This window comes from Triturus cristatus, chromosome 6 (genome assembly GCF_964204655.1).
Source record: "Triturus cristatus chromosome 6, aTriCri1.1, whole genome shotgun sequence".
NCBI classification, from domain to species: Eukaryota; Metazoa; Chordata; class Amphibia; order Caudata; family Salamandridae; genus Triturus; species Triturus cristatus.
The window spans coordinates 1,916,390,019-1,916,410,626 of record NC_140589.1 but is presented as its reverse complement, the minus strand read 5'-3'; the positions used below and the strand labels follow the sequence as shown (position 1 = coordinate 1,916,410,626).

At 42.9% G+C, this 20,608-nt stretch overlaps 1 protein-coding gene across 1 annotated transcript in view; it reads left to right on the top strand.

Moving 5' to 3' along the window:
- LOC146822452 (uncharacterized) overlaps window positions 1–3,114 on the top strand; it is a 50,602-nt gene extending 47,488 nt beyond the window's left edge. The window contains exon 2 of the mRNA XM_085610058.1: window positions 916–3,114. Coding sequence (XP_085466184.1) covers window positions 916–2,388 — 1,473 coding nt within the window. The 3' untranslated portion in view covers window positions 2,389–3,114. The remainder of the gene's footprint in view (window positions 1–915) is intronic.
- The last annotated feature ends 17,494 nt before the right edge of the window (window positions 3,115–20,608 follow it).

Here is a 20,608-nt window from a genome sequence, read left to right as displayed (position 1 = left end):
TGGTAAAGTCGGATTTAACATTACTATTTTATAAAATCTACTTTTAGAAAGTGGACTTTTCTCTGCTTGTACTGCTCTTTGTTCCTTACAGCCCGTCTCTAGTACACGTCTGGGCTAGGTGACCGACCCCTTTGTGTATACCTTCTAGAGAGCCACAGACACTGCAAGGGTTGGGTGTGATTTAGCACTTATCTGCATCCATCTGCATCCCGGTGGATCTTTCTGGGCAGATGGGAGGAAGGGGCCCACTCTTACCCTTCAGAGGGTAGTAGACTGACCACATACAAAGGAATGATAACTCCCTTTGGTAGTCTGGAGTGAGTGCTGGGATTGAAAGAGATGATAGTGCACGTCAAAGCCACTCTATAGCATCTTTGCATTGAAAGTGTAATCTAGAATTTCTTCAGTGCACTTGTCTATGTGGTCCATTAAATGTCTCATTAAATGCCAGTAGATTTTCGATATGGACCTACCATGTAAGCTTATCCAGTGTTTTTTAAATATATTTTTTCCAACAGGTGAAATAAATAAAGTAATGAGCAAAAAAGGTGAAAGCATTAAACATCACTTGTGTAGGAAGTGACGTAAAAACAGTACACCTCGAAATTTCTTCCCTTGAAGGCTAATGCCTCGCCAAAGTCTTTTTCTACAGCAGAAAACCCAAACTGCCCAATGTGGTCTGTACTGGGCTCTTAGGGATCACCTATTATACATTGACGAAATAACACACTGACATACTGAAGCAAGTCTGATAAGGTTCTCACTACGAAAGAAGAGCTAACCTGGATCAGAAAGAACACAGAGAAGAGAAACCGTATGAATATCTAGAAAGTAACAACACATTTATTAGGGAGAGAAAGAGCAAGTGCAACATCAGAAAATCATACTGGAGAAGAACCATATTGATGGACTGACTGTGGAAAAGTTTACTTTGCAATGAAAGACCTAATGCAGCTTCAGAGTGTCCACGTAGAGGAGAAACCTTATAAATGTACAGAGTGTGACAAAGCATTTATAATAAATAGAAAGCTAAAGCTCCATCAGAAAATCCACACTGGGGAGAAACCATATAAATGTACAGAATGTGACAAAGCATTTAAAACAAATGGAGAGCTAAAGCAACATCAGAAAATCCACACTAGAGAGAAACCATATCAATGTACAGAATGTGACAAAGCATTCAGTAGAAAGTCATATCTAATGGAACATCAGAAAGTTCACACTGGGGAGAAAGCATATCAATGTACAGAATGTGAAAAAGCATTTAAAAGAATTGCAAACCTAAAGCAACATCATAAACTCCACACTGGGGAGAAACCATATCAATGTACAGAATGTGACAAAGCATTCAGTAGAAAGTCATATCTAATGGAACATCAGAAAGTTCACACTGGGGAGAAAGCATATCAATGTACAGAATGTGAAAAAGCATTTAAAAGAATTGCAAACCTAAAGCAACATCATAAAATCCATACTGGGGAGAAACCATATCCATGTACAGAATGTGACAAAGCATTTAAAAGAATTGCAAACCTAAAGCAACATCAGAAAATCCACACTGGGGAGAAACCATATAAATGTACAGAATGTGACAAAGCATTTATAACAATTGGACAGCTAAAACAACATCTGAAATTCCACTCTGGGGAGAAACTGTATAAATGTACAGAAAGTGGCAAAGCATTTATAATCAATCGACAGCTGAAGCGACATCTACAGGTCCAAATTGGGAAGAAAGCATATCAATGTACAGAATGTGAAAAAGCATTTATAAGAAATGGAGATCTAAAGCTACATCAGAAAATCCACACTGGGGAGAAACCTTATCAGTGTACAGAGTGTGATAAAGCATTTATAAGTAGTGGAGAGCTAAAGCGACATCAGAAAATCCACACTGGGGAGAAACCATATCAATGTACAGAATGTGAAAAAGCATTTATAAGAAATGGAGATCTAAAGCTACATCAGAAAATCCACACTGGGGAGAAACCACATCAGTGTACAGAGTGTGATAAAGCATTTATAAGTAGTGGAGAGCTAAAGCGACATCAGAAAATCCACACTGGGGAGAAACCATATCAATGTACAGAATGTGAAAAAGCATTTAAAAGACTTGCACACCTAAAGCAACATCATAAAGTCCACACTGGGGAGAAACCATATCCATGTACAGAATGTGACAAAGCATTTAAAAGAATTGCAAGCCTAAAGCGACATCATAAAATCCACACTGGGGAGAAAACATATAAATGTACAGAATATGGCAAAGCATTTATAACCAATCGAAAGCTGAAGCGACATCAAAAGGACCAAACTGGGGAGAAACCATATCAATGTACAGAATGTGACAAAGCATTTATAATCAATGGAGAGGTGAAGCAACATTAGAAAATCCCCATTGGAGAGAGACCATTCAACTGCACTGTGAACTGCAAAATCAGATAGTCCACGTAAGAGAGAAACCCTATGAATGTGCATAATGCAACAAGACATGTATCACTAGGCAAAGATAAATACTGCATCAGAAATTCCACACTGGTGAGAAATGATATGGCTGTACTGAATGTGACTTAGCAGTTATTATAAAGCAAAGTTTAAAAATACATCTGAATGTTCACACATGAAAGAAACCATATAATTGTACAAAATGTGACATAGCGTTTGTTCCAAATGGAGGGTGACCATTCAACTGCAGCGCATGTGACAAGGTATTTATTATAAAGGAAGTGTTAAAGAAATATCAGCATCCACACTGGGGAGAAACCACATGAATTTATAGAATGTAACCAGGGATTTATTACAAAGCAAAATGTAATACAAGATCAGGAAGTTAACACAGGGGAGAAAACATATGTATGTACTGAATACCACAATGCATTCATTATAAATGGAAAACTTAAGCGACATCCGAAAATCTACATGGCAAGAAATCCAATGTATGTAGTTTAATAAAGTCTTCCACAGGAAGAATAAGCTAATGCAGCATATACAAATCCACACTAGGGAGAAACCCTATTAATGAATAGAATGTGACATGTAATCGATTGCAAAACAAAATGTAATATATCAGAATGTTCACACAGGAGAGAAACTCAATAAATGTATTGAATGTGACCATGCATTCATAAATTGAGAGCTAACTCTACATCAAAAGTCAACCCTGAAGACCGCACTGAATTTAGCAAGGCATGTATTGGCAAGGGAGAGTCAAAACCGCATCAGAAAGTCCCCACTGAGAAAAATCTATATGAATCTACAGACTCAATCAATCAATGGGTATTAATCGCTGCAAATCATCAATGAGGTTCTCAAGGCGCTGGGTGAGGAGTTGTTGTCCTGAGTGGCCGATCAGTTGAACAGCCAGGTCTTGACCTTTCCAGATTCAGTGATGAGGCAGATCTCTGGTGCAGGGGGAGTTCATTCCAGGTCGTTGCAGCCAGGTGGGAGTAAGAGCGACCTCCGTTCCTGGTGCCTTAGACTCAGGGAGTTTAAGCTAGGAAGAGGGAGGCGGAATGCAGGTGTCTGGTGGGGAGCCATCAAAAGATCTTGCGGCGCATGCGCATTGTGAGGAAACAGATGGGGGAGATCATGTTGATTTGCTTCTCATATAGAGAGCTTGTTGTCCAGGACAATGCTGGAGCCATGGGCATGGTCGGTAGGGGAGGGGAAGAAGCCAGGTTCTGCTGACCACCATTCGTTGCTTCAAGGAGATGCATGGTTACTGAAGATGAGGACTTCTGTCTTGTCCGTGTTCAGTTTTAGACAGTTGTGCTTCATCCAGTCGGTGATGTTGGCCGTGCACCTATGTAAGTTGTCTCTGAAGGTAGTGAAGTGGGTCTAGTCAGTGTAGATTAACTTCAGCCCATGCGAACTGACAATGTTGGCTAGGGGTGTCATGTAAGTGTAGGAGAAGGGGGGCTTGGCTAACGGAGGATCCTTGTAAGGTGATGCAGATGATGTCCTTGGGTTCAGGAGTTGGGCGGGAGTCTGAGTTTTTCTAGTGAGGTAGGAGGTGATCCATTTGAGGGCATTTCCTTGGATTCCGAGGTCAAGGAAGATGAGGGCTGCAGTCTCACCGAGGTCTAGGAGGGCTCTGATGTCATCTATGGCTGCTATCAGGGCAGTCTCTGTGCTTTTATTGGCTCGGAAGCCAAACTGGGCGGAGTTCAGGAGGTTGTTATGCTCCAGGTGTCTGGTCAGCTGCGTCTTGATCGACCTCTCAAAGACTTTGGCCGGAAATGAGAGCAGGGGTATCAGTCAGGAAATCTTCAGCTGCTCTCGGTCTGCTGAAGGGTTTTTCAGGAGGGGTTTCACTTCTGTGTGTTACCACTCTTCTGGGAAGGAGGCCATAGCGATGGATCTGTTCAGTGGTTTTGTGAGCTCTAAGCTGATCGCCTTGCTCCTGAGGTTAAAGATATGGTGGGGCATGGATCAGTGGGTACACCAGAGTGTATCGACTTCATTGCGAAGCGGCCGGAGGTCAGAGTTAGTGTCAGTGGGTGTGAGGAGGTCGAGGCTGTCACCTGCGGAGAGCTGAGATTCAAAGTCCCTGTAGATGAAGGCGATCTTCTAATGGAAGTAAGCAGCAAGCATGTCGCACAGATCCCAGAAAGGAGTTATGGTATTCTCAGTGGACGCAGGGTTGCTGAATTTCCTAACTATGGCAAAGAGCTCATTGCTGTGGCTTGAGCTGAGCTCTATGCAGCATGTGACGGCACTCTTCTTCGCTTCTTTAAAGAGAAGGTGGTAGTGGTTGATCAATGTCCTGAAGGTGGTGTAGTGCGCTGGATCCTTACTAGTAATCCATCTTCTTTCTAGCCAACAACAGTCTCAATGAGAGGTCTAAAGTTCCGGGGTAAACAAGATGACACAGTTAGCGGATTCTCTGATCTTGTTCGGCTTGGTGGGGGTGACATAGACGGTGATCCAGTCTGTGAAGTTCTTGATGGCCTGTTTAAGGTCTGGAGCTGTGTCCGGTCAGTTAGCATGGAGAGTGTTGTTCCAGTTCTCATCTGAGACAGTTTTCAAGTTGCGCTGTGGTGTGCTGGGTGGTTTGGCTTTGGCTTCTGTAGCGTTGTGCCCTGTGATGGTGAAGTGGACAATGGAGTGGTCGGTCCAGGAGAGTTCTGTGACATGGTGGTACTTGATTGTTTCGCTGGAGATGAAGATGGAGACACATGTGTGCCTTACGATGTGTGTTGGGTTGATGATGAGTTGGATGAGGCCGATGTTGTTCATGCTTTCTATTAGGTTGTCAGTGCTGGCATTGCTAAGGTCTTCCATGTGGAAGTTGAGATCTGCTAAGAATATATAATGTTCGAGGGCAATGGCGAGTTGGGTGATGAAGCAAGGGATGGCTTTGCAAAACTCTGGGCGAGTTCCTGGAGAATGTGACAAAGTGTTCTTAATGAAGTAACCGTATGAATGTACAGAAAGTGACAAGGCATTTATCAGAAGGGCACCGCACAGCCAATGTACCAGAGGAAAGCCCACCCTGGGGAGGAACCATAAATGGCCAAGGGTATACCCAGACGTGGGTCCCGGGCTCACTGTGCACTGGATTCAAGCTGACTGATGAGGGGTGATACCTCAAAACCGGTCCCAGGATGCTTGTTTCTGGTCCAGGGAGGACCTGGCTTTGCAGTTCAAGCTGGACTGTTCCCATGAGGAGCAGGGCCAATAGTTTGCATATGGCAGGGTCTAAACTGGCGTTGCATGGTGAGCAAAAGAAAAATGGATTTAAACAAGATCTCTTGACTGGGGGTGAATGTTTGGTTTATTCCGTCTATCATTTGTGCTTCTTTTGGTTACGTATATAAGCTCAATACAAATTTTTAAACCAGCAACAAAACGCAAGAGACATTGTATCAATTTTATCAACTCTATGCCCGCATACTTAGATTGAGGTGGTCTGCGATGTCACTGCTGTTTGTGGTGATGGGATAACACATCCAGTGATGTGTCCTGTCTACAAAGCTGACTCATGGTCACTAGGCAGCTTGACAAAGCCCGTTTCCTGTTCCATAGTCTACTATGATATTGTCATGACAAAGGCAATCACTCTATACCACGCTCCTCTCCGACTGGGGCTACCACCAAGTAACAATGATAAAAAACATAATACTACTGAACTGTATGGGCCCATTTGGTGACCGAAGAGCCACATTGGGAAGTATACAAAAATAAATCCTCAGCCCTTGAATGGACAGACGGGGCTATCGATAGGTCAGTGTTTCACCATCCTGAAGACATCAATACTTGGATAGAGGCTATCTGGTTGCTTCGCTTTACTTGTTTATGAAAGGCTAACTGTTAATTCCATAGTGATCAAGGCTTCAATCAAGCAGGATTTATAAAGCACGGCTGATCACCCAATAGGTTATCCAGGTGCTTGCAGGTCCAGTAGGCTTATTTGAACAGCCAGGTCTTGAGGGCTGTTGGACTTGGCCCTTTTTGCAGGGTTATCCTCAAACTTTTTGCTTCTTCCTCCTATTTGTTTTCCTGACTTGTTGTTGGTTTTAGGACTCTGGGCACTTTACCACTGCTAATCCGTGCAAAAGTGCATATGCTCTCTGTGTAAGTTGTTATTATGATTGGTTCTCCGTTATTGGCATATTTTGATTTACTGGTCAGTCCCTAGTAAAGTGCACTGGGTGTGCCGGGGCTGCTAAATTAAATACTACTAGAGGGCATGCAGCACTGATTGTGCCACCCACATCAGTAGCCCTTAAAAGATGTCTCAGGCCTGCCACTACATTGCCTGTGTGCAGTTTGCTAACTGCCATGTCGATTTGGCAAGTGCACACACTTGCCACGTCCTAACCTTCCCTTTTCTTACATATAAGGCACTCTTATGGTAGGCCCAAAGTACCCCCTGGGCAGGGTGCAGTGTATGTGAAAGGTAGGACATGTTCTTATGTGTGCAACATGTTCTGATAGTGAAATACTGCCAATTTAGTTTATCACTATTGAAAGGCTGTCTTGCCCCATCGGACCGAATGGGGAATGCTCTGTAACATTTTACAAGCATATCTTCCCATAGGATAAGATGGAAAAATACCGTTTAGGCTCTCTGAACTTAGAATTTAATAACACATATTTTACTAAAGATGTTTTTTAAATTGTGTATTAACTGTCTGGTTTTGGAGTGACAGGGGCTGGGGAAGTGCATTCTCTCAGACAGCCACCGGGGGGTTTGACGTGTGTCCTGCCTTTCCTGAATGAGTCAGGGCTGGGCTGAATAGACCTGGGCTGCATTCAGAGTAGGGGGAGGAGTTCTCACTAGCACCCGAGTAGGCCCAGTCTGCATTTAGAGTGGTGGGAGAAGATTCCCCTTGCACCTGAATAGGACCTGTCTGCCTTACACAATGCTGTCTCCACCTCCTGCCGGGCAGTTGCACCAGAAAGGACAGAACTGGTTTGGACTGGGCTCAAAGACCCTTGCGCAAAGAGGACAAAGACATTTTGGGGTATAAGTATTAGACCTAAAACCCCTGAACTTTAGACTACTTCTAGAGTCAAGAGGAACCTTTGCCAAGGAGAAGAGCTGGAGAAACTGAGGGGGAAGTACTGCCCTTGCTGTGTGTCTGGGGTTGGCCTGCAGCTACTGTTTTCTGCCAAGGAAAGGAGAAGGAATTTGCTGTGTGCTGTATCCACTGCTTGAGGAAAGTCTCCAAGGGCTTGAGTAGAGCTTACCTCCTGTTTTGAAGTCTCAGGAACACAAAGACTTCACCCCCAGCTCCCCTGAACTTCCTTGCTGGGAGTTCTGACCTGCCAAGAGGTGCCTGAGAGTCTTGGGCCTCTGGAGGTTGTTTCTGCTGTTGGGAGCTGGAAAAGCAGCGCAACAACAAGGAAATCGATGCATCGCTCTTTTTGTGACCGTTTTTCCAACCCAACACCGTGGTGCGAGAAGAATCTCCCCGCATCGCCACACCACTGCCGAAACCAATGCTTGTGGTTGCTTTTCTCTAAACAAACCTTGCAGAGATGCCAGGAATGAGAACACAGTTTAGAGAAGATGCCACTGGCCCCTGTTGGTGGTTAAAGCTAGTGCTGCCCCTTGCTGGTGTGCATAGGTAGCATTGCCCCCTGCTGGTGGGTAAATGTAGCACTGCCCTCTGCAGGTGGGCAAAAGTGGCACTGACGCCCACTGCTGGGGAGTAAAGGTAGCACCCCCCCATAGGTGGGCAAAGGTAGCACTGCCCCTTGCTGGTAAGTAAAGGTATCACCGCCCCCTGGTGGTGGATAAAGCTAGCACTGCCCCCTGCTGATGAGTTTAATGAGCACTCCTTGTGTGCAAAGGTAGCACTACCCCCTGCAGGTGGGTAATAATAGCACTGCCCCTTGCAGGGGTAAAGATAGTAGCTCTGCCCTTTGCTGGTGTATAAAAGTAGCATTGCCCCATGCAGGGGTAAAGATAGTAGCTCTGCCCTTTGCTGGTGTATAAAGGTGGCACTGCCCTCTGCTGGTGTGTAATAATAGCACGGTCCTCTACTGATGGGTAAGAGTAGCAATGCCGTCTGCTGGCGGGAAAGGTAGCACTTCTCCCTTCTGGTGGAAAGAGGCAGAGAGCATGGGAATGCAAAATGTTCTAGGTTTCATGTTTGGAAGTTATTCAGTTAACGCAGAGGCACATTTTCTGCTTTGCTTCGGCACTTTCTATATAAGCTGTGAATCAAAGCAAGGAAATATTATTGAACTACAAAACCCATAGCTCCATAAATAAACCACAGCATCTGAACAAACTGTCCAATCAGCTGTAACCACAATAAGTCCAACCAGCAGAGCCATATTCGCCTCTTTCTTCGCCTCTGTGCTGCATCAGTCACTCCATTCTTTCTGCTTCTTGGCTTTGGAGAAGTCAACTCATATTGAGTGAAAGGAGGTGGAAACAAGACTTCTCAATCTTGAATTTATCCTCTATCTGCTCAGATAGAATAAGGTGTGAAAGTAACGTCTTTCAAGCAAAAAATCACCTATTTCAGATCAGAACGAGACCAAGCAGCAAAACATGACTTTATGGAAAGAAAGAAAACTTTATGAGATTATCGAGCAATACACCAAACCCATAACGAACCTCAAGATAACCCCATCTGCTGTAAAAAACAAAGAGTTATATGATTTCATTACAACCAACTTCTATAAGATTGAACTTTGACTACCAAGAATCCAAGCTCCCTCCGTGGCTTTTCGCTTAACTTTGAAAACCAACCTGGCCTGGAATGAATTCAGACCAGTCTAAGAAGAGGATGTTGCCTCAACAATCCAGAAAGTGAAGCCATCTGCTCATCTTGTCGATCTTTTTCCTTCTTTCCTAATCAAAGAATACAGTTGGGACATCTCACCATTCTGGACACAGCTGATTAGCACCTCATTGGCAACAGACTGTCTGAAACTTGATCAACTCACTCTACCGCTAAAAACAAACAGGAGCCAACACAGAACGTGAAAAACTTCCACCCAGTAGCAGAAATCTCACTCTGAAAATTCTGGACAGCCATGTCGCTACCCGTCTAAAGCAGTGGATCAAGGAGCTCCAAATGAGAGAACTTCCAGTCGGGCTCCAGACAAGGAACCAGCAAGGAATAGTCACTCTCCAGACAGTGAATGATGTCCTCAGCCCCTCAGATTAAGGAGCGTCTTGTGCATACTTCGGGATCTTTTCTCGGCCTTCAACACTCAACCACAAATTCATGTCTAATTCTCACAGAAGGAAATCGAACTTACAGAACATTTCTTAGCTGGTTCCCCTCCTATTTAGACAACCACCATCAGCGTCAAATTGGACAAGTATCCTCTGGAAATGACCAACATCACCATGGGTGTACCCCAAGACTCTCTTCTCTCTCTTCTGCTTCAATCAGTGCATAGAACCTCTAACCACTTTCTAAAACAGGCAGACAACTCATATCATCACTGCGCTGATGACACTGAGCTTTATCTCAAAGCTGTGAATGAAATCCCCTAATCCTTAATGACATCAAAGGCGGTCTGCCTGAAACAAATCCCTCATAGGATGCAATTCCTCCTTCTCTCCCACCCGTCCCTAGTGCCTCAATCCAATAATGTCTAGTCTCACTAAATAACGCTTGAATTTGATCTCAAATCATTTAATGCTCCAAATCTCTTGGGATCACCTTAAACAGGAATCTGAATCATCAAGAGCACGTGAACAACTCAAGAGAGAGTGCCTAAGCTCAACTGAGACTCCTAAAACAGATTAGCCCTTTCATTCCAAACTCAGACCTGAAACCCTGGCCATCCCTAGGCTGGGGTGTGGCCACGTCCTCCTTAAGAGCTGAGCATTCCCAAGATGCACCTGGCACCCTTGAAGGCAGTCATGCACTCTGCAGCTAGGCTTACTTCAGGTACAAAGCGCTTAGATCTCATCGTTTGCATCTATGAAAAGAGAACTGAAAGCTCTTTAGTTCCAGATATATCTTATGAACTAAACTCTATCCTCTTTGTTCTCTCCGTGAGCTGAATCTCCCTCATCACTTCTACACTTCCTAATCCCTTTCGGATTGTTGTATGGTGTAATCATGAGACTGGGGCACCCTTGATTGAACCTCTTATGCAATAGTTGCACATTTGATAAGCTGTATCTCCTGCACTTACCCCCCCCACCCCCCGCGGCAGACTGGTATACCTGAGCCTGCCCCCCCCCACCCCCCGCGGCAGACTGGTATACCTGACCCTGCTCTACGCCCTGCACATTCTGAGTGAGGTATAGATCCAATTCCCATGTTTTTTGTGATAGCTCTTATGTTAGAATTTACTGCTATTTGAGATGTACTATATCTATTACAATACAATAAGGACTTGATCCTTTAGCTGAACATGATGGTTGAATTTTCCTTCGCCATCGTGGGCCGCACAACATTATGTATATCAACAGCAGCTACAGCTATACTGTCTGTTTGGAATCCATGTTCACCTTTGTATAAAATTCTTGTACTTGGTCTCCCCCGGTTAGTATACCACCTTGTAGTGCAAAGAATCAAGTGTTTAGAAAAAGGTGGTGAAAAGGCTGGCAGTGCCCCATGGGAGCAACACCATGGGAGTTTACAGATAGGTTCTCACCCGTAAACTCAGGTTCTCATCACCAGCAACTGCCATGCCACAACAGAAAAAAGTGTAAAATTGTAGAAAAAGTAAAGAAAAAGTCACGTGCTCAGTGTGGTGAATCGTAAGCCCGGCACTTGGATAACTTATCCATATGCCCACCTATTCTGACCCAATAACGGAATAGCAGGAACTAAACATGAATACCGCTACACCGAGACTAAAAACGAGCTAGACAACCACTAGCTGTACTGTTTTATTCTATGCTGTGGGTCTGCTCACACTAAAACCAAGACACACCGTTGCCACCTATCTATTTTGTCATAGAGGGCCAACATGTTTCATTCCCATGATTGAACATATGGCAATTTCTTCAGGACATGGGTCAGTTCTCGCCACACTGCAACAATCTTTTTATATATTTTACCTGATCGTTGCCCCTCCTGGGCATACCTGCAACCCTCTCTTTTTCGAATGTGTGTACGAGTCCACACTTCTGGAATGTATCGCCACAGCTGCTTATCGTCAGCCGGGTCTCCTAGAGTGTTTGTCCTTCGTGTTGATATAATATAATATATGTTGTATAATATATGTGTTTGTAATGTAAGTAGCTTGCAGCGCACTACTCCATACTAAACACAAGATGTACTATATCTGTACCATATGTGTTTGTAATGTAAGTAGCTTGCAGTGTACTACTCCCTACTGAATGCGAGATGTACTATATCTGTACCATATGTGTTCGTACTGTAAATAGCTTGTAGCGTACTACTCCATACTGAACGCGAGATGTACTATATCTGTACCATATGTTTGTAATTTAAGTAGCTTACAGTGTACTACTCCCTACTGAATGTGAGATGTACCATATGTGTTCGTACTGTAAATAGCTCGCAGCGTACTACTCCATCCTGAAGCGAGATGTACTATATCTGTACCATATGTGTTTGTAATGTAAGTAGCTTGCAGCGTACTACTCCATACTGAGCGTGAGATGTACTATATCTATAATATATGTGTTTGTAATGTAAGTAGCTTGCAGCGTACCACTCCAGGTGTACTATATCTGTACCACATGTGTTTGTAATGTAAGTAGCTTGCAGCGTACCGCTCCATACTGAACGCGAGATGTACTATATCTGTAACATATGTGTTTATAATGTAAGTAGCTTGCAGCGTACCGCTCCATACTGAACACAAGATGTACTATATCTGTACCATATGTGTTTGTAATGTAAGTAGCTTGCAGCGTACCGCACCATACTGAACGTGAGATGTACTATATCTGTACCATATGTGTGTGTAATGTAAGTGGCTTGCAGCTTACCACTCCATACTGAACGCAAGATGTACTATATCTGTACCATATGTGTTTGTAATGTAAGTAGCTCGCAGCGTACCACTCCATACTGAACGTGAGATGTACTATATCTGTACCATATGTGTTTGTAATGTAAGTAGCTTGCAGTGTCAAGTCAAGTCAATGTAGTCTTTATTTCGATTGTCATAATCATTAAAGACACAATTCAAAGAGTGACTGAGGAAATTCATAATATATAAAAACACATCATGTTAAAAACCATAGTTAAAAGTTAATAAAAAGGTGTAAGTAAAATACGTAGGCAATAATTCACAACAAGCAATTATTTACACATCTATTGGCAGATACTAATTACCCCCTCTTTGATGCATTAGACAAAACATGCACCTTGTTTGGGTATCAATGGCGACCACCCGTGCTGGGAGTGAAATTACAATCCCATTCCACTGAAGTTTGAGTTATAATTTGGGTCTGACAAGAATTAGTGTACCCTCATCGTAGTGACTCGGATGGCCCACATCCAACTCAAAACTTTAGCAACAGCAATCACTATAGGCTCGTGTGTGTTGGTCTTCAAGATCCTTAGCGCCTTGATGCCAGACCTTGTGCCCAGATTCAAGCAAATTGGTTTTAACCATTTATTTCTTGGTAATTTGTAAGCTCGACATACAAACAAAATGTGTGCTAATGTTTCAATATGAGCTGGACATGTATAAAATGTGCCATCTGTCAAAGAATGCCATCTACTTGTAAATGATTCTATTAGGAGGGACCCCACCCTTAATTGGTGGAACAACTTCCTGTCACTTGGTTTGGTGATGATCCTAATAAGATTCAAACTCCGTATCATGTTTGAACTCCAAGAATACCCCAGAAATCCAAGAACTCCAAGAATACCCCTGGCTTGCAGCGTACTACTCCATACTGAACACGAGATGTACTGTATCTGTACCATATGTGTTTGCAATGTAAGTAGCTTGCATTTTACTACTCCATACTGAACACGAGATGTACTATATCTGTACCATATGTGCATGTAATGTAAGTAGCTTGCAGCGTACCACTCCAGGTGTACTATATCTGTACCATATGTGTTTGTAATGTAAGTAGCGTGCAGCATACTACTCCATACTGAACTCGAGATGTACTATATCTGTGCCATCTGTGTTTGTAATGTAAGTAGCGTGCAGCATACTACTTCATACTGAACGCCAAGATACGTGATTGCTGGATACGATTTTCTTGCCAAACATGACTTGGACGGCTGATCCAAAGACTTTGAACACTAGACCTCAACCTTACCATAGCTTAACCCCTTCAATGCGCATGACGGAGCGGTTTCGTCATGCGCGTCGGTTGCGCTGTGCGCATGACGGAACCGCTCCGTCATGGCTCCGCCCGTGCACGGAACCTTCAGCACGGCGTGGTAATCCGCTGAACGCTGAATCTATGACGTATAAATATGCATTTCTTACATGCCCTGAGGAAGCCTGTGATAAGGTGAAACACGTTGGCTGCGCTTGCTTGTGAATTCTGAAGAAGAACACGTATAAAAGACAAACACAAGCAAAAGGACCAACTACTCTTGTCTTTCTTGCTTCATGTAAAAACTTCCTTTGTATACACTTTGTTTTGTTGCCTCTTGAGTTTATTTAAAAATACTATTGCAAAGTGCCCTGTCTCCCTCAGAACTAGTGTGTGCTATAGAAAACTCTGACAGAAATAAATTCTTTTGAAGTTCATTCACCTCCAGGGGATATTTAAACATGAATCCAAATAATCCAGTAATGTGAAATTAGATGAGAAAAAACAGCAATAACACAGCATTTTCAGCATAATGTTTAGAATTGGGCTGGGATAAAACATGTGAGTATGGGGCCGATTCACAGAACTAATTTAAGACAAAATCATTTAGTAGTAGTAAAGTTAGGATTTTGTCTTAAAACGGACTTAAGGCGGACTTAAGACGGACTTAAGACGGACTTAAGACAAAATCCTAACTTTAGGAGCTGAGCCAGTACAGCCATCTTGCGAACCCTCCTGCTCCCCCGTATGGTTAGCTAGTCCTAACCCGCCTAGCCCCAGTGCTTACAACACCACCCGATTCTTCTCAAGTCGCCTTCCTCCAGTCCAATTCACACTCCCTCCAGGCTCCCATCGGCCTCCACTGGTCGTTATCCATCATTCCCCTCCTCTCCTATCCCACCCTGTAGTGAATCAGCCACTTTTGTGGTCTGACACCCTATGATGACCCTCAACCACCACCATTCTGTTCTGACCTAAGTGTGTTATGTTACCTTAGCCTTAATGTAGGATGGGTTTGCATATGCCTGCTTTTCTTCTGCCTTTTAGTGGAATAGTCTTGCCAAGAATAGAAGGTATGGGATGTTGAGGTGCCATCTTGTGGGTGGTGGTGCACACATGTGCTCAATGTTGTATACTGAGGGATTAAGTGTATAATGTTATTTGGGTTAGGTGAATTATGACTTTGACCTATTGGCTTTGACGTGGTCTAATGTCATTCTGCCTTCTGACTTTACCTTGCTTCAAACTTTGCTGTGTGCACAGTGGTGCTTGTAAGTTGTGTGGATGAGAATTATAGGTGCTCCTTTGACACGGTCTCATGTCATCTTGCTTTTCAATGCCATCTTGCTTTGGGCCTTTGTGTGCATGGCTTAACTAACTCTGAAGCCATTTTCTGTGCCTGCACGAAGCTGCAAAGTGGGTAGAGCATGGTCTGCTCTCTTTCCTCCTGTTTTTCGCATTTTACTGACTAGAGAGAACTGGTTCTTATCAGAGGAATATACATGGTTTGACTTTTAGTCATAACAGGGGCCTGATCAACCCTTTGCTGTGACCTTGAAGCAAGCTGGTACTGGCTCTCATGAGAACTAGGGGGCGTGGCTTGCTAGAAGCTTTGATGTGTTTTGAATGTGTATTAAAAAGGGGAGTCTACACTGGCTTGGTGGAAGTTCATCCGTGGAGCAGACGTGCTGTCATGGAAAAAGTGGGGTCACCTCTGAGCTTTCACCCGGTTCAAGCAATGGACTCCCCTTGAGCAAAGTGGGGTGAAATGATGGAGCATTAGGTGAGGTGTGTCTGCTACTAACTGTCTCTTGATTCTTTTCTGAATTCTTTCCTTTCCTTCTTATTTTCTGATTCTTATATCTATATATATATATATATATATATATATATATATATATATATATTACCTACTGGCGGTCGCCAGTAGGTAGTTATAGTTAGGACCACGTTTCCATAGGAAAACCTCAACATTCTATTTTGAATAACTTTGGCGCCGGTCGACGAATCCTCGCGAATTTCTCAAAATAGGTGGGGCGCTACGCTCCGCTCCTACCCTGAAAGTCTCGGGGGGATCCGTCAAGCGGGGGCTGAGATAAAAGGGGGGTCCCAAAACGCGTTTTTCCCATGCATTTTTCCATAGGACCTTTAGAACGAGCTACAGCCCGAACGGCTGAACAGAATTACTCAAAATTTGGCAGAGAGGTAGTCCCTAGGTCAAGGAAGTGCCTTTTGTAGGTTTGGTGTAAATCTGTTCAGTAGATTCTGAGAAAATAGCCTTTAAATCAATATATATATCTGAGCCCGCTTACGGTACGCTTACCGTACGCTTACGGTAAGCGTACGGTGGCGTGCGCGAGCGCGATTCTGATTGGCTCTTAGATCTTAGTAAACATTCGAATCAGCCGAAACCAGGAAGCGGCGGCCGCCATTTTGTGTATTTCACTCTGAAAAAAAAGAGTGAAAACAAGGAAAGGGGGCAATGAGGAGAGTTACAGACCCCCTAACATTTGTAAGGGGGTCAAAGAAGGACAGAAAAGTACAAAAAAAACATTTATTGATTTTAAAAAAAATCACGGGGTACGCGTACGGTAAGCTTACGGTAAGCGTACGGTAAAAAAAATAAAAAAAAATAAATGAAAAGCAGATTTAAGAGTTTAGAAATTAGGGAGCTCTAAAAAGAGCTGTTGTGTTTATGAAGTCATTTTTTTAGTGGTACCTACAAGTAAGTACCGATGCAGAGTCTAAGGTTCAAGAGGAAGACTCTGTTCCCTTCATCATTGAAGTGCACACCATCTCCTCTATAAATGTCTTGCATGTCATAACGCAAGTTGTTGTGGTAAATGGCACCCATACCATAGTCACGGAGGAAAGCAGAAACAGATTTGTTGACGTGCTTTCTTGCTTTGTCAATCTGTGGACAGAAATGATTGGACCAGTTCCATTTTTGCCTTTGGCATATGTTGGAAAACACAAAGGCAGTTTTAGGGAAAAGTGTAAACAGTTGTGCAAAGGTGTCCTTCATAAGCATTTCCAGACCTACCCCAGTCAAAGTGCCTAGGTCATTGCCACCACAGTGCACTATTATGAGGTCAGGGTGTTGGATTTGAATGAAGGATTTCACCAATGGCATCAATTGGTGCCACTTTAACCCTCTCTGACCAATCCATTTAATGTCTACATTTGGCAAAGCAAGGTCTCTCACCATACCTGTTTTCTCTGCAAACTTTTCACTCCAGAAGACATAGCTGTGCCCTACAATCCACACTGTGAACATCTTCAAAGGAGAACTGGATGCACTCAGGAGGTGTCTTTCAGTAGAATGGCAATATGAAAAGAAAGACAGTTTGGAAATGGAGGCATACATATTTTTTTCAAAACAAAAAGAACTGATTGGCTGTTTCATACCATTCTAGAATAAAAACTAGGCTGTATGTGTAAATTAATAGAAGCATGTTTTGTATTGGTAAAAAAAATGTGTAACCAAAGAACAGTACTATGGATTTGCTGTTAGGTTTGAAAAGTCAAGCACTCTTGCTCTGTGGAATTGAAACATTGTTTGGCGAACTTCTGACCTAACTCAACACAGCAGTGTTCCATGAGCTGTTGCTATGGTAGCAGGCAGAAGTCAAGTTGGGGGAAGGGTACTAGGCAGAAGTCAAGTTGGGGGAAGGGTACTTTTGGAAAAGGGTTGGTTTTCAACCAATAGAAATGTGTGATTACATTTGAAAAAAAGGGGGAAGCACTGAGATTTGAAACTTACAAGTATATGTGTGGAAAAATAGAGGGAAAGTTTGCCATTATCTGGTTCTGCTGAGAGGAGAGAGGTGAACACAACAGAGATCCTGGCTCTGATAATCTGCTGTTTGAGTGTCACATTTCTTTCACAACTAACTAATTTTAAAGGTGAGTTTACAGTTTGAGAGGGGATGTATGTGGTAACTTAAGAAATGAATAATAGAAATGGAAATTGTTTTTGTTGTAGTTACACATGGTGGTTTCATAATGTGTCAGTCTGTAAAAGTGATTTTCACTTGCCAAAAAAAAGAGCAGTAAGTGTGCTTTCAAATTGGCAAAGAAATTTCGTTTTGGGACTAATGTGAAAACATGACTCTGTGTGCAGAGAGGAATTATAGGCAGAGATTTATTGCGTCTTGCTCTGGTGATTTCACAGTTGCATTAGATGGAAAGGGGGAGCGAATTTTTGGGGGAAGAAGCAGAGTCTTAGCACACACCCATGTGCTTGCCATGTATAGTCATGCACAGTATTTACAAGCGAGTGGGGTTTTCAGGTTTCAGTCTGTAATGCAAATACATTCAGCATCACTAAGGCTGGTTGCCCTTGCTGGAGTGTAGGCAGTCACCGAGAATACACATGGTGGTGGTCTGAAAAAACAGTTTGGACATGTGCATTTAAATAAATCAAAAAAAGTGGTTTCATAATGTGTCAGTCTGTAAAAGTGATTTTCACTTGCCCCGAAAAAAAAAGAGCAGTAAGTGTGCTTTCAAATTGGCAAAGAAATTTCGTTTTGGGACTAATGTGAAAACATGACTCTGTGTGCAGAGAGGAATTATAGGCAGAGATTTATTGCGTATTGCTCTGGTGATTTCACAGTTGCATTAGATGGAAAGGGGGAGCGAATTTTTGGGGGAAGAAGCAGAGTCTTAGCACACACCCATGTGCTTGCCATGTATAGTCATGCACAGTATTTACAAGCGAGTGGGGTTTTCAGGTTTCAGTCTGTAATGCAAATACATTCAGCATCACTAAGGCTGGTTGCCCTTGCTGGAGTGTAGGCAGTCACCGAGAATACACATGGTGGTGGTCTGAAAAAACAGTTTGGACATGTGCATTTAAATAAATCAAAAAAAGTGGTTTCATAATGTGTCAGTCTGTAAAAGTGATTTTCACTTGCCCCGAAAAAAAAAAGAGCAGTAAGTGTGCTTTCAAATTGGCAAAGAAATTTCGTTTTGGGACTAATGTGAAAACATGACTCTGTGTGCAGAGAGGAATTATAGGCAGAGATTTATTGCGTCTTGCTCTGGTGATTTCACAGTTGCATTAGATGGAAAGGGGGAGCGAATTTTTTGGGGAAGAAGCAGAGTCTTAGCACACACCCATGTGCTTGCCATGTATAGTCATGCACAGTATTTACAAGCGAGTGGGGTTTTCAGGTTTCAGTCTGTAATGCAAATACATTCAGCATCACTAAGGCTGGTTGCCCTTGCTGGAGTGTAGGCAGTCACCGAGAATACACATGGTGGTGGTCTGAAAAAACAGTTTGGACATGTGCATTTAAATAAATCAAAAAAAGTGGTTTCATAATGTGTCAGTCTGTAAAAGTGATTTTCACTTGCCCCGAAAAAAAAAGAGCAGTAAGTGTGCTTTCAAATTGGCAAAGAAATTTCGTTTTGGGACTAATGTGAACACATGACTCTGTGTGCAAAGAGGAATTATAGGCAGAGATTTATTGCGTCTTGCTCTGGTGATTTCACAGTTGCATTAGATGGAAAGGGGGAGCGAATTTTTGGGGGAACAAGCAGAGTCTTAGCACACACCCATGTGCTTGCCATGTATAGTCATGCACAGTATTTACAAGCGAGTGGGGTTTTCAGGTTTCAGTCTGTAATGCAAATACATTCAGCATCACTAAGGCTGGTTGCCCTTGCTGGAGTGTAGGCAGTCACCGAGAATACACATGGTGGTGGTCTGAAAAAACAGTTTGGACATGTGCATTTAAATAAATCAAAAAAAGTGGTTTCATAATGTGTCAGTCTGTAAAAGTGATTTTCACTTGCCCCGAAAAAAAAACAGAGCAGTAAGTGTGCTTTCAAATTGGCAAAGAAATTTCGTTTTGGGACTAATGTGAAAACATGACTCTGTGTGCAGAGAGGAATTATAGGCAGATTGATATAGAAAATTTTCGAAAACTAGAACCATTTTTAAAACTATTTTTTAAAAAAACAAATGAATAAATATTTTTTTGAGTGAGTATGGTAAGTCAATAATAATAATTGTAGTCTCTCAAGGACCTTGTAATGTGATAATTGATTTTTAGTGTTTTAAAAAAAAAAAAAAAAAAAAGTACGCGCACCGTACCCGTACGGTAAAAAAAAATAAAAAAAAGTTTTTAAAAACATATGTAAAAAAAAGATGAAAGATAAGGTTGGCTCTTAAAAGAACCGTTGTGTTCATGCAGGGACAGAGGAAAGAAAGCATGGGAAAATTAGTCTCTGTGACAAGTGTGCTGATCTATTTTGTTGTCCACTAGGGAAACACTGGTCTCCCTATGACAAATTAGATCATGACACGAGGCACATCGAATATCAACCCTCGCAAACCGAGGGTTAATTTCCAGAGGGCCAGCAAAAGGAGATTCTCCCCCCACAGATGAAGGGCTCACCTGACCTGCAGAAGAAGGAGTCAGCCCTGCAGATGATGGTCCAGGCTGAGCTGCTGTGGATGTACTGGCTCGTCTTTCTGAAGAGTTACCTCCAAAAAGATGACCATGTGTCCTTCTGTGTACATCCTGGAGGTGTCTCTTCATGGTGTGATTCCCAAAGGAATACTTCCTGTCAGGATTACCTCTAGAAAGTACACGCTCACACAGCCTGCAAGTAACTAAGGGTGCATTCACCTTTTGCTGGCCTTCAGGAAAAGTAAAATAATCCCAAACATAAGAGGGCTTTTGTTTCCTCGCTCTCTGCCTCAAGACAGTGCTGCTGGTGCTAGCCTCACTCTCAGAAGGGCTCTGCTGTTCTGCCATCGTATCCCAAAGACAAACCAGCTCCTTCTCCCAAGGGATCACAAGCAGAAATGAGGGGAATGGGTGTGGTGTAGGAGAGTTCTAGAACTGAAAGTAGTTTCAACCAATCAAAAGTTGTGTTTCATGATCACATGACCTACCGTACGCTTAC